General features: G+C 37.5%; 1 protein-coding gene across 1 annotated transcript in view; it reads left to right on the plus strand.

Annotated features, from left to right (window-relative positions):
- The window catches only part of LOC149794759 (pyridine nucleotide-disulfide oxidoreductase domain-containing protein 2-like), a 158,294-nt gene that overhangs the window by 116,027 nt on the left and 29,347 nt on the right, over nucleotides 1-12,920 (plus strand). The window contains exon 12 of the mRNA XM_089964391.1: nucleotides 11,554-11,710. Coding sequence (XP_089820517.1) covers nucleotides 11,554-11,710 — 157 coding nt within the window. The remainder of the gene's footprint in view (nucleotides 1-11,553; nucleotides 11,711-12,920) is intronic.

A 12,920-nucleotide genomic window follows, 5' to 3' on the forward strand; every position in this document is an offset into this window, starting at 1 on the left:
AGATTGCAGTCAAGAAATCCCCGATGGAACAGTATCAGAAAGGACAGGATAATGGCATCAGATGCTGGAGAGATTGAAATATGAACAAAAGGTAAAACTTAGTGTTTTTTGGTACAATTAACATCATATCATAAAACATCCACAGTAGATGCACTTAAAAAGCTGGTCACCACTGAAATCAATTTTTTTTTTATGTACAAAGATGTAGTAAACATAGAGATTTGATACATATTTTGCTAACATCACATCAAGTTTGAACTTTAGAGATTAATGTACATGACAATGGATTTTCTTTTAATTGGATAAATAATATTTTGCACATGTCATAACTCAGTGTGGAGCTTATAACTTCAGACTTATTGGGTACACACGAGTGTAATTGTAGATATGTTATTATAACTTCAGATTTATTGGGTATGCACGAGTGTAATTGTAGATATGTTATTATAACTTCAGACTTATTGGGTGCACACGAGTGTAATTGTAGATATGGTATTATAACTTCAGACTTATTGGGTACACACGAGTGTAATTGTAGATATGTTATTATAACTTCAGACTTATTGGGTGCACACGAGTGTAATTGTAGATATGGTGGGTACACACGAGCATAATTATTGATATGTCATTATAACTTCAGACTTATTGGGTACACACGAGTGTAATTGTAGATATGTTATTATAACTTCAGACTTATTGGGTGCACACGAGTGTAATTGTAGATATGGTGGGTACACACGAGTGTAATTATTGATATGTCATTATAACTTCAGACTTACTGGGTACACACGAGTGTAATTGTAGATATGTTATTATAACTTCAGACTTAGTAGGTACACTTGAGTGTACTTGTAGATATGTGCAGCAGAGGGATATTATAATGAATATGTCTTGGTTATGCAATACCTGATGCAAGGTAAAGTTGCCCATGCTTAAATGTTTCTTTCCCTCTCTGACGCTACTGTTTTATCTGCAGGTGATGATAAGTTAGCTGAATGCTTAAGAAACACCAGACATGTGACCACTGCTTCTTTGAAGCATTGGTTGCAACCCGAGAGATTAGTTGCAAAGAATATTGCAAAGAAAACTGCAACTTTAATAACTTTTAAAATTCTCAATTGTGCTCTTGCAGTAAAGCTCAGAAGCAACATGTATGCATTTAAGGTGCAGTTGTACATTTTTTTAATTATAATTAAACATGCACAAACATGTTTAATATTTCCAAATTTTAATGAAGTCTTGAAATTCAGATCTTGCATAAATGATCTCTACATAACAATTTAGCCATGTCATATTTCTTCAAATAAACTTTCCTATATACTGTATTTAAAATAGGTTGTTTAAAAAAAAAATGTAAAATGATTATGTTGTCAAGAAATTAAATAAAAACTCATATTTTGTTTTTCTCTAAAAACAAATTCAAACAAAAAACACGTAGAACCTGCTCAAGAAAGTAGGAAAATAATGTTTATTGGGTAGTATGTAAAAACATAATTTACTTTGAAGAAGAAATACGTTCTTTATATTAGTGTGAATTGTGATTTTGATTTGTTTCTAAATATTTTTCCTTCTTTGTTTTTCTTCCAGACAGTGTCAATCTGTACCCAAGTGGCTTAATTGTGAGCCCATTTTGTCACTGCTGACTGGCTGAAACTATCTTGTAGTTTCTGATGATACCATTAAATTAAGATAAGCACAACTACTACTAACGGGTACAAATGCATTTGTCAATTACAGGACTGGATTGGTTTGATTATTATATGTGGTTAGAAAATAACTATGATGTTGAGACAGTTGTGTTTGACGGGGAATTGGGCAAGCTGTCAGAGACAAGCTTGACCACTTGTTATTGATTATACCTTAATTGATATTTGTCCTGTTTATATTTTGCAAATAAAATATGTTTTGTATAATTATTCAGGTAATTTTTCTGTCTTTTCATTAAATCATTCCAAAATGCCCATGCTATATATTTAGCTATAATCAAAGTGACTGTAATTTATTTGTCTTGTGAACTTGTTCACTCAGCTTGTAAAAGCAACTTGCATAAGTTGGCAATTGTAAATTCAGGTTTGTGGGTTTTATTATCACATTGAATCTGATATATATAAATACACACACATCTTAAAAAAAAGGTATTTGCATGCAAATCAAGATGTCAGTAAACTATGGCACAGTTTTACTTATGGTCTTAAAATAAATTTATATTTACTGAAATGTTAATAAAATCAACCATATATGGTACTTCCATAATGTCACAGAATCTTTGTTCTAGTTCACAAATCTTACATGACACTTCTGTGTCACAAAATGTTGCTTATTGTGTTAATTTGGTGGGTGTTGCAATGGAGATCCAGTACCTTTATCTGTCATAATTTGGTTCCGCTGGTTCTTACAACAAATCCATAACAGCTTTATGATCCTCACATCTCTCATCAAAGTACCCATGATATCAGGAAAAAGTCTGGAGGAATGATATATTTTTTCCCAACTGTGAAATGCCCTTGAATTGTGCAGATATTGATGAAAGTTGGGAAGAACCTGGAAAATTTTCACCACCACTTAATGACACAAACAATTAGAGTCATAACGGAAACGATCATCAGTCAAATTTATTGTTATAACCAGAATATTTGGAGGTTGCAGTATGGATCATTTGGGTACTTGCCGTAAACATATTTGTATAATCAGTCCAAATTTTCAGTCAATTAGATTTATCATGTAGACTGGTTAATCCACAAACAGTTCCATATCTGTACCTTTTCGTAAGTAGAAGGTATGTAGACCCATCAAGGATCAGAAGAAGCCAACATGTCTGTGACACATGATCTCTGAGAGTTTAAAAGATAAGTTAAACTACTTATTATCACTAGTATCTGTTATGGTATTTTGATAAAACTTATTATTTTATAGTTAATAAAGAGAACACAGTCATAAACATTATTTTCAATAGCAAACTTGGCCACATCTCGCCTTTGTGGTGAATTTTACTACCAAACATTGCTAAATATGTAAAAATCTACCCACTTATTGTTTGACCAAAATTACATACTGAGACAGCTGATAATCTCATTTTTGTGTGGGCTATATTCATTTAGCATGTTTCACTTGCTTAAATTAGTATGATCATGGCCAAGTCTGGTTATAACATTGGAAAACGTGTATCCATTCTTTATAGATGAGTAGTAAGTCAGATTTTATGTAATCTACATTGTCAAACTGGTGCTGAATTGTTATGCGGTATAATGTGTAGCTTGCTGATTCTTAAAGAGGATGTAGGAGAAATGGGAGAGGTGTCATCCTCTGTGTTATATGTTAGGTAATTTTTAAGAAATAATGCAAGCCCCTATGAGTTTCAGTACAGGTTCGGGGACTGTTTACCAAATTACTAGAAGACATCAGTGGATTTTACAGAAAGTTCAATCCTTTTTGTCTAAATTTAAATCAAACCTTTTGAAATTAAGTCTTTTTAAGAGATGGGTTTTTAACTAAATCATCTAAAGGAGTTCAGTTTGTATGAAAATGTTGCTTTTGTTTATTTGGCACAGATTAATTCAAGGATAAAACTTTTTTCTTTATGAGATAAAATTCTAATATTTTCCATTTGTTTTGTTTTTTATAACTGTCACAGGAAATGTTTACTTTATATATCATGCATGTAAATTTCAATTGACACATGTACCAAATCCTTGTGTTTGGATTTGAATTTGCTGACACTAATAACAATTGTTTTCCATAATTAATTGCTATGTCATTTAATAGGTATTCTTGATTTACAATTGATTATTCTGATTTCCACTTGAAATATGTTCCCCAATCACATTATCATTAGAGATATAAGCCTACTACTTCACAAATCCAGCCCTACTAAAAGATGGAAATAATCAATTCCTATCTCATGTAGACAAAGGGTGATAACTCCTGCTTATTACCTCCCCATGCCACTGCAAGGGCAGGGTGTCACTAGTTTTTAAGCTTCACTGCTGTACTGATAACACATGCATTGTACCTCACAACAACCAAGCCATCTTAATGTTAAAATTGGACTGTCCAACTTTGGATTTGGATTTATTGCATTGTACAACCATTCTTGTACAGGTTGTATACATTATTTGTACAACTATTCTCGTACAGGTTGTATATATTATTTGTACAACCATTCTTGTACAGGTTGTATACATTATTTGTACAACCATTCTTGTACAGGTTGTATACATTATTTGTACAATTTTTTTCCAAATTTGAGTGACTGGGTCACTTTTATGGAATTCATCTATTTATGACCACAAAACAACATGCTATTGTTAGGCTCATTTTGTTGTTTACAATTTAGCCCGACTATTTTCACATACTTCATTAGAATCGGGGCTGGTATTAGCAAGTTAGTAACATGCTGAATTGCTAATTTATGCTTTGTTTTCCTCCTCCTTGTGTAATTTTAGTAGAAATGTCAGCAAAATGAATGAAATGCAAGAAGTTTAAAGCAAAGGAAGACAATGATGAAACTTGTATGTACTTAGTGTGCATCTATACTATGCAGCACATTTTTGCACTGGACAAAAGAAAGTCTGGGCTACAGTATGAGTGAGTTAGTAACATGCTCAATTTGCTAATTTATTCTTTGTTTTCTCTTCTTGTGTCATTTCATTAGAAATGTCCATAAATGTATAAAATGATAAAATTCAAAGCAAAAGTCCCGAAGGCTTCAAAATGGAAGGAAAGATGGAACAAGTTGAGGAAAGATAACATTGACATCATCAGAATACAGGCAAAGTCAACCTTCATTGTGAGTCTTGATAGGGGAGTTGGGGCCAGCCCCAACCTAAAGCTGGTAGCTTGTAATTTCTGACTAATTATAGGAGTTTCCCACCGATTTTAGGCTCCCCAGTGAGTGTAAGTCCCCCCGCATGTCTGAGCATAGCTTTCAGGCCTGTAAGTCCATTGGATCCATTTCATGATACAGCCTTGCCATCAGTGGCTGTCCAGCTGTCACCAGCCATTCAACCATCCCAGCAGAGGGAGTTTTTTTTATGCAAGTAGGATTTATGGTGATTTTAGTGACATCCATCCATCGGTGACATACCTTTACTATGACAGATATTGCAGTGAGAAAATCTGTCCATCCAGCCAGGTCCTTAGAGCAGCCAGTTCTGGTGATAGACAGACTGTCTTCTATACTTCCTGCATCCAGGACAACCATATGCCAGGCAAACCATCTGGCCATTCTATATGTTCATTGCTTATCCACATGGAAGAATTAATGACATTTTCAAAAAGGAGAGAATTGAGTCATCAGTGCCACCTGGTATGGCTTATCCAAAGGTGCAATTGGAACCAGGTCAGGACTCAGCACACGATGAGTGTAATGAAACTCCTGCAAACCGCTGTACTGAGATCCGACCATGGAACAGTCTGAATTTAGCTTCAAGGCCGCATTTTTGAGGAAATTTATAGGGTGTTGGCAACTTCAGAATAACCTCCAACTTCTCATGCTACTCAAGACTGTAAAGTCAAATCATAAGTAGATTACGGGGCCTCGAGTGGCCGAGTGGTCTATTATGGATCACTGCCATCTCACCTCTGTCTGCATGAATTTGAGTCTCAGTCTCAGCTAACGTTAGTACGTGAGAAAGCCTGCCAGTAGCTTGTCATGGTTCAGTGGTTCTTCTCGGGGTTTTCCAGGGTTCTTCCTCCACCAATTATACTGGCTGCGATGTATAGCCTATCTTGTGCTGAAAAATGGCGTTAAACCCTACAACAACAACAATAAAAATCAGTAGATTACAAATAGGAGGAAGAGTTGCCATCCTTTTGGCTCCGTCCCCGACTGGCCAAAATTAAGATCAGTGACCAGCTGTCTGGTAGAATTGGTGACCCAGGGAATTATAAGGTTTTATTTTCAGATAGCCAAATACCAGCAATGTTCATGTCTCACTAGTACAGAATTGGTGACCCAGGGAATTATAAGGTTTTATTTTCAGATAGCCAAATACCAGCAATGTTCATGTCTCACTAGTACAGAATTGGTGACCCAGGGAATTATAAGGTTTTATTTTCAGATAGCCAAATACCATCAATGTTCATGTCTCACTAGTACAGAATTCACTCAAATAACTTCAATACTGATCTCCCAGCCCTTGACAAAAATCTAGCAGTAGTTCACTCGTCTGCTCCAATGTTTTAAAAAGTGAACTAAAAGAAAGGGTTCTGTTCCATGTCAAAGCTAGCCCAGAATTTGGTGGCTACATTTTCAATGTTAGATGTGGCCTCACTGGCAATTTTCAACTCACAGAAATCCAGCAATGACCATGTTTGGAGGTGACAACCAGGATTGCTAGAGTCGGGCAAATCACCATGCCATGGCAAATGTATTGACTATTTCAGCTAGCTTAGACCTAATACAAAATGAATATCTGTGGTCCACATTGATCAAGCCTCATCATATCCTGGCTTTACAGATGATCTAATTTGGGTCACTGTTACTCTTTTGAGGAAAAATTGAACAAGTTCAGAGGCAGGCAGCTCAAGAACTACTCTCCAACTTGTTGCTCAACCCATGCACGCATTTTGAAACAATCAGCCCCGGCCACTGCAGAGGAATGATAAGCAGACTATGGACAAGGGGTCTGTTCAGTCAAATGTGCAATATAGATCCCAGCCCAATGCCAGGAGACAAGTCTAACCATGCTAGGAGGCAACCATACAGAGGCAGTAAAAAACCAAGTTTCTCTGCCTTAAAGCCTCCTAACTCTAGACATTGACCTACCCTTCCCAGCCAACAAATAGCCTACCTGTGGGAAGCCACCTCCTGCAATTTCAGGCTCACTCGACCACTCTATTCCCTCAGAGCAATTGGGCGATCCAGGTCATTTTGGATATCATTTATCATACCCATCCCCTTTCTATCCCCTCTTCATGGGATTAGATCAGAAGAAGGATGCATTTCTACAAGAGGAAGTTTGGTCACTCATCGATAAACAGGTGGTGGAGATTGTGCAAAACCACAATAGCCAGTGTTTTGTTCTTTTTTGTTTATTATTCAGAAAGTAAACAGAAAGTTCAGGCTAATCATCGACCTAAGTCGCCTCAACCAGTATATTTTGCCTCCAAAATTCAAGATGGATACAGCGAGATCAGTCCATGTCTCCATCCGACGGGACAAGTATGCCATCTTGATCTGACAGATGCACATTTTCATGTCCCTATCCAGCTCATGTCATTGGAATTTCTATGTTTTGTTTACTGCAACATGGTTTATCAGTTCAAAGTCCTACCCTTTGAGTTTTTACCAAGGTAATGGATTGTGTCATTACCACTGTTCGATCAAAATTATCTATAACGGTGGCAGCCTACCTCAATTTCATCCTCCAGAAACATATGGTAAGTTCTATTCTGCTCCAAGGCAGAAATGATCGTCTCTCACTTTAGATCATCTAAACTTTCTAGTTAACTTCAAAAAGTCTGACTTCCATCCATCCCAGCTTTTTGTCCATCAGGGTATGGAATTTATCACCAACCTGACTGGTAGTTTAATCTGGATGAGAAGACTTCACTTACATTACAGGGTCCTCTACTTTTCCCATTACATTTTTTAAGCATAGATAAGTTTAACAATATTAATATTCATTTGCTTTTGGATTTCAAATAATTAAATCACCTAAGGTATTGATTTCCCTGTGATGCACCTCATTTTACATCAGAAAGCTCAACATGAACAATCTGCAGAACAGCTAATGGCTAGTAGACAGGCAAGAAGTCAGTACGACTAATTAACAGCTAAAGGCTAGTAGACAGGCAAGAAGGCAGTACAGCTAATTAACAGCTAAAGGCTAGTAGACAGGCAAGAAGTCAGTACGACTAATTAACTGCTAAAGGCTAGTAGACAGGCAAGAAGTCAGTACGACAAATTAACAGCTAAAGGCTAGTAGACAGGCAAGAAGTCAGTACGACTAATTAACAGCTAAAGGCTAGTAGACAGGCAAGAAGTCAGTACAACTAATTAACAGCTAAAGGCTAGTAGACAGGCAAGAAGTCAGTACGACTAATTAACAGCTAAAGGCTAGTAGACAGGCAAGAAGTCAGTACAACTAATTAACAGCTAAAGGCTAGTAGACAGGCAAGAAGGCAGTACGACTAATTAACAGCTAAAGTCTAGTAGACAGGCAAGAAGTCAGTACGACTAATTAACAGCTAAAGGCTAGTAGACAGGCAAGAAGTCAGTACGACTAATTAACAGCTAAAGGCTAGTAGACAGGCAAGAAGTCAGTACGACTAATTAACAGCTAAAGGCTAGTAGACAGACAGCTAAAGGCTAGGAGACAGGCAAGAAGTCAGTATGACTAATTAACAGCTAAAGGCTAGTAGACAGGCAAGAAGTCAGTACGACTAATTAACAGATAAAGGCTAGTAGACAGGCAAGAAGTCAGTATGACTAATTAACAGCTAAAGGCTAGTAGACAGGCAAGAAGTCAGTACGACTAATTAACAGCTAAAGGCTAGTAGACAGGCAAGAAGTCAGTACGACTAATTAACAGCTAAAGGCTAGTAGACAGGCAAGAAGGCAGTACGATTAATTAACAGCTAAAGGCTAGTAGACAGGCAAGAAGTCAGTATGACTAATTAACAGCTAAAGGCTAGTAGACAGGCAAGAAGTCAGTACAACTAATTAACAGCTAAAGGCTAGTAGACAGGCAAGAAGGCAGCATGACTAATTAACAGCTAAAGGCTAGTAGACAGACAGCTAAAGGCTAGTAGACAGGCAAGAAGTCAGTATGACTAATTAACAGCTAAAGGCTAGTAGACAGGCAAGAAGGCAGTATGACTAATTAACAGCTAAAGGCTAGTAGACAGGCAAGAAGTCAGTACAACTAATTAACAGCTAAAGGCTAGTAGACAGGCAAGAAGTCAGTACGACTAATTAACAGCTAAAGGCTAGTAGACAGGCAAGAAGTCAGTACGACTAATTAACAGCTAAAGGCTAGTAGACAGGCAAGAAGGCAGTACGACTAATTAACAGCTAAAGGCTAGTAGACAGGCAAGAAGGCAGTACGATTAATTAACAGCTAAAGGCTAGTAGACAGGCAAGAAGTCAGTATGACTAATTAACAGCTAAAGGCTAGTAGACAGGCAAGAAGTCAGTACAACTAATTAACAGCTAAAGGCTAGTAGACAGGCAAGAAGGCAGCATGACTAATTAACAGCTAAAGGCTAGTAGACAGACAGCTAAAGGCTAGTAGACAGGCAAGAAGTCAGTATGACTAATTAACAGCTAAAGGCTAGTAGACAGGCAAGAAGGCAGTATGACTAATTAACAGCTAAAGGCTAGTAGACAGGCAAGAAGTCAGTACAACTAATTAACAGCTAAAGGCTAGTAGACAGGCAAGAAGTCAGTACGACTAATTAACAGCTAAAGGCTAGTAGACAGGCAAGAAGTCAGTACAACTAATTAACAGCTAAAGGCTAGTAGACAGGCAAGAAGGCAGTACGACTAATTAACAGCTAAAGGCTAGTAGACAGGCAAGAAGTCAGTACGACTAATTAACAGCTAAAGGCTAGTAGACAGGCAAGAAGTCAGTACGACTAATTAACAGCTAAAGGCTAGTAGACAGGCAAGAAGTCAGTACGACTAATTAACAGCTAAAGGCTAGTAGACAGACAGCTAAAGGCTAGGAGACAGGCAAGAAGTCAGTATGACTAATTAACAGCTAAAGGCTAGTAGACAGGCAAGAAGTCAGTACGACTAATTAACAGATAAAGGCTAGTAGACAGGCAAGAAGTCAGTATGACTAATTAACAGCTAAAGGCTAGTAGACAGGCAAGAAGTCAGTACGACTAATTAACAGATAAAGGCTAGTAGACAGGCAAGAAGTCAGTACGACTAATTAACAGCTAAAGGCTAGTAGACAGGCAAGAAGTCAGTACGACTAATTAACAGCTAAAGGCTAGTAGACAGGCAAGAAGTCAGTACGACTAATTAACAGCTAAAGGCTAGTAGACAGGCAAGAAGTCAGTACGACTAATTAACAGCTAAAGGCTAGTAGACAGGCAAGAAGGCAGTACGACTAATTAACAGCTAAAGGCTAGTAGACAGGCAAGAAGTCAGTACGACTAATTAACAGCTAAAGGCTAGTAGACAGGCAAGAAGGCAGTACGATTAATTAACAGCTAAAGGCTAGTAGACAGGCAAGAAGTCAGTATGACTAATTAACAGCTAAAGGCTAGTAGACAGGCAAGAAGTCAGTACGACTAATTAACAGCTAAAGGCTAGTAGACAGGCAAGAAGGCAGCATGACTAATTAACAGCTAAAGGCTAGTAGACAGACAGCTAAAGGCTAGTAGACAGGCAAGAAGTCAGTATGACTAATTAACAGCTAAAGGCTAGTAGACAGGCAAGAAGGCAGTATGACTAATTAACAGCTAAAGGCTAGTAGACAGGCAAGAAGTCAGTATGACTAATTAACAGCTAAAGGCTAGTAGACAGTCAAGAAGTCAGTACAACTAATTAACAGCTAAAGGCTAGTAGACAGGCAAGAAGGCAGTATGACTAATTAACAGCTAAAGGCTAGTAGACAGGCAAGAAGTCGGTGCAACTAATTAACAGTCAATCCATACTATTATAGTTTTCTTGAGAAAAAAGCTGCCCCTCTGAAGGCTACTCTGATATGACTTTAGAAATATGAGTCAGCAAAATCTGTTTTCGTGTTCTTTAATGCCCACCTTTCATGTCTGAGGCAGAGAGGATGCAAGAAAGCATATGTGACCTGATACTGAACCAGTTTAGAAAATTGTGTGATGATGTCATCTCTGGTGACTTTTGGAGGCTTTGACTCTGCCAAAGACAGACAGATACCCTTTCTTATGGAAAGTTTGTCAGGAATAATAAAAATTCTGAACTGTTGAGTGTCATTGAGGAGGTTCTGCTTATTCCTTCACTTAGACAAGCCACCATAGAAAGAGGGTTCTCTAACAATAAGCAAGTTACTGTAGAGAATCTTTCTAAAGAGTCACTTGTAGCACAGTGGATCATTGTTGACCACCTGAGAAAAGCTGTAGGAGTGGAAAATGTTCCAATCACCAAGGGGCTGCTTTTTTCAGCCTTTGGGGCTTAGGAAAGAGCACAGACTTGTAATTTGAAGGGTTGAAGGTTCAATGCCTAAGAAAGGCAGTTTGTTCTAGTTTCTTGAGCACAATCTAATATTGGAAGTGTCATATCTTTACAACTGTCATCATCATCATCATCATCATCATGCCGGTTAAACAGACTTTATTCCCATATTTACTGGTCTTATATGTTCAGACCACTCTGGGTTGTTCCAAGAAATTGCAAGTATTTCTACTGTCCTGATCCTCATCTCCCAGCACATTTGTATAGTTTTGAGTGTACAATCTGGCACATAGGATACATCAGAAATATTTTATAATTCATGTATTAATGACCTTAATCTTGTTTTCTGTACTGCTTTACTTGGGTAAAGAACATGTGCTCCAAATAAAACTGTCCAAACAGAGATTACAGTAGACAAGTTTTCTATGATCTATTCATTTTATTTTCAGTTGCTGTGAATAAAATTCCAAATTTTCTGGCAAATCCTAACTCGGGTGATAACACTGTTATGCCACATCATCGCAGCACCATCCACATCAACTGTGAGCATATGCAGCAGTTACATGAGGCATACCTTGAAGCTCAGATGGGGACGTTTTCATCAAGGTAAATACAGGTGATAATATTGTTGAGCCAAATTTTTACTACACCATTTACATCAATTTAGATTGTGTTTCAAACATACCACTGTGAGCTTTTGAGAAATGACCTACATAAATCAGTTAAATGCAATTGAAGATCCATTTAAGTATTTATCTGTCTGCCTGACTGCCTGCCTACCTACCTGTCTCTTTCGGTCTATCTGTTTGTCTTTTGCTCCATCTAATATAGCAGTCTATTGTACATCAATATATAAACATGACATGCAATGAAAATATAATGAGACTAGAACTCTTTTTCATGAGATACACACTGGTGATACCTGGATATGTCTATAGTGCTTGCAGTAAGGCAGTGGTGTAGTACTGAAAGTGATTATACGGGTTCATTAAGTTAAATAAACTTACCCCAACTTCAACATTGCTTGACTTCCATTGCATTTAGAATGTCAGCATAACTTGAAGTAAGATCTCTTCCTTGTGGCAAGATGTTATTCCCCCTGGAAAAGACATTAGAATAAGTTTTAGTTCTTATAAAAAATTTGAATAAAATCAGTGGAATAGCCTCAGTATGAGCTACCATGAGATATTGAAAATTTGGCCTATGTAAGTTGGTTCATACGTTTTCTTTTTCATTTGACTGGGGAACATACTACACAACACCATTTGTGCTGGTAGTAATATGTTGACCCGTATCTATCATTAATGTCATAGTCCGAATCTTTCATTGTAGGATGTGGTATACCTTGAAGCTCAAATAGGGAGGTTTTCACCATTGGTATTATACCACATCACCATTCACATCCACCATGAGCACATGCAGCTTGTGCATCAGGCATTCCATGAAGCTTTGATGATGAGATTTTCATCAAGGTGATGCAGTTAAACCTGTTTTAATGGACCCTCTCTGGAATGTAAAAAAATTACTTCCAGTGGTAGGTGTGCAGGGACCATGCAAGTTGTTTCTGCTATAAACATTTGCCAGATCCTCAGGCATTAGTTGGCGCTTGAACCTGGAAAGTGAGGACAACACTGGAGACACTTTCTTCTGACACATCCTCAGAGGGTAGTTGGAAATTGAGCCTGAACAAGGAGGATTAGAACACGTACCATAGACCCAGATCTTCTAACACAACATCGTAGACCCTGATCTTGTAACACAACATCATAGTCCCAGATCTTCTAACACAACATCATAGGCCCAGAGCTTCTAACAC

Source organism: Sinohyriopsis cumingii, chromosome 7 (assembly GCF_028554795.1).
Source record: "Sinohyriopsis cumingii isolate HCF-2022 chromosome 7, ASM2855479v2, whole genome shotgun sequence".
Taxonomy (NCBI): Eukaryota; Metazoa; Mollusca; class Bivalvia; order Unionida; family Unionidae; genus Sinohyriopsis; species Sinohyriopsis cumingii.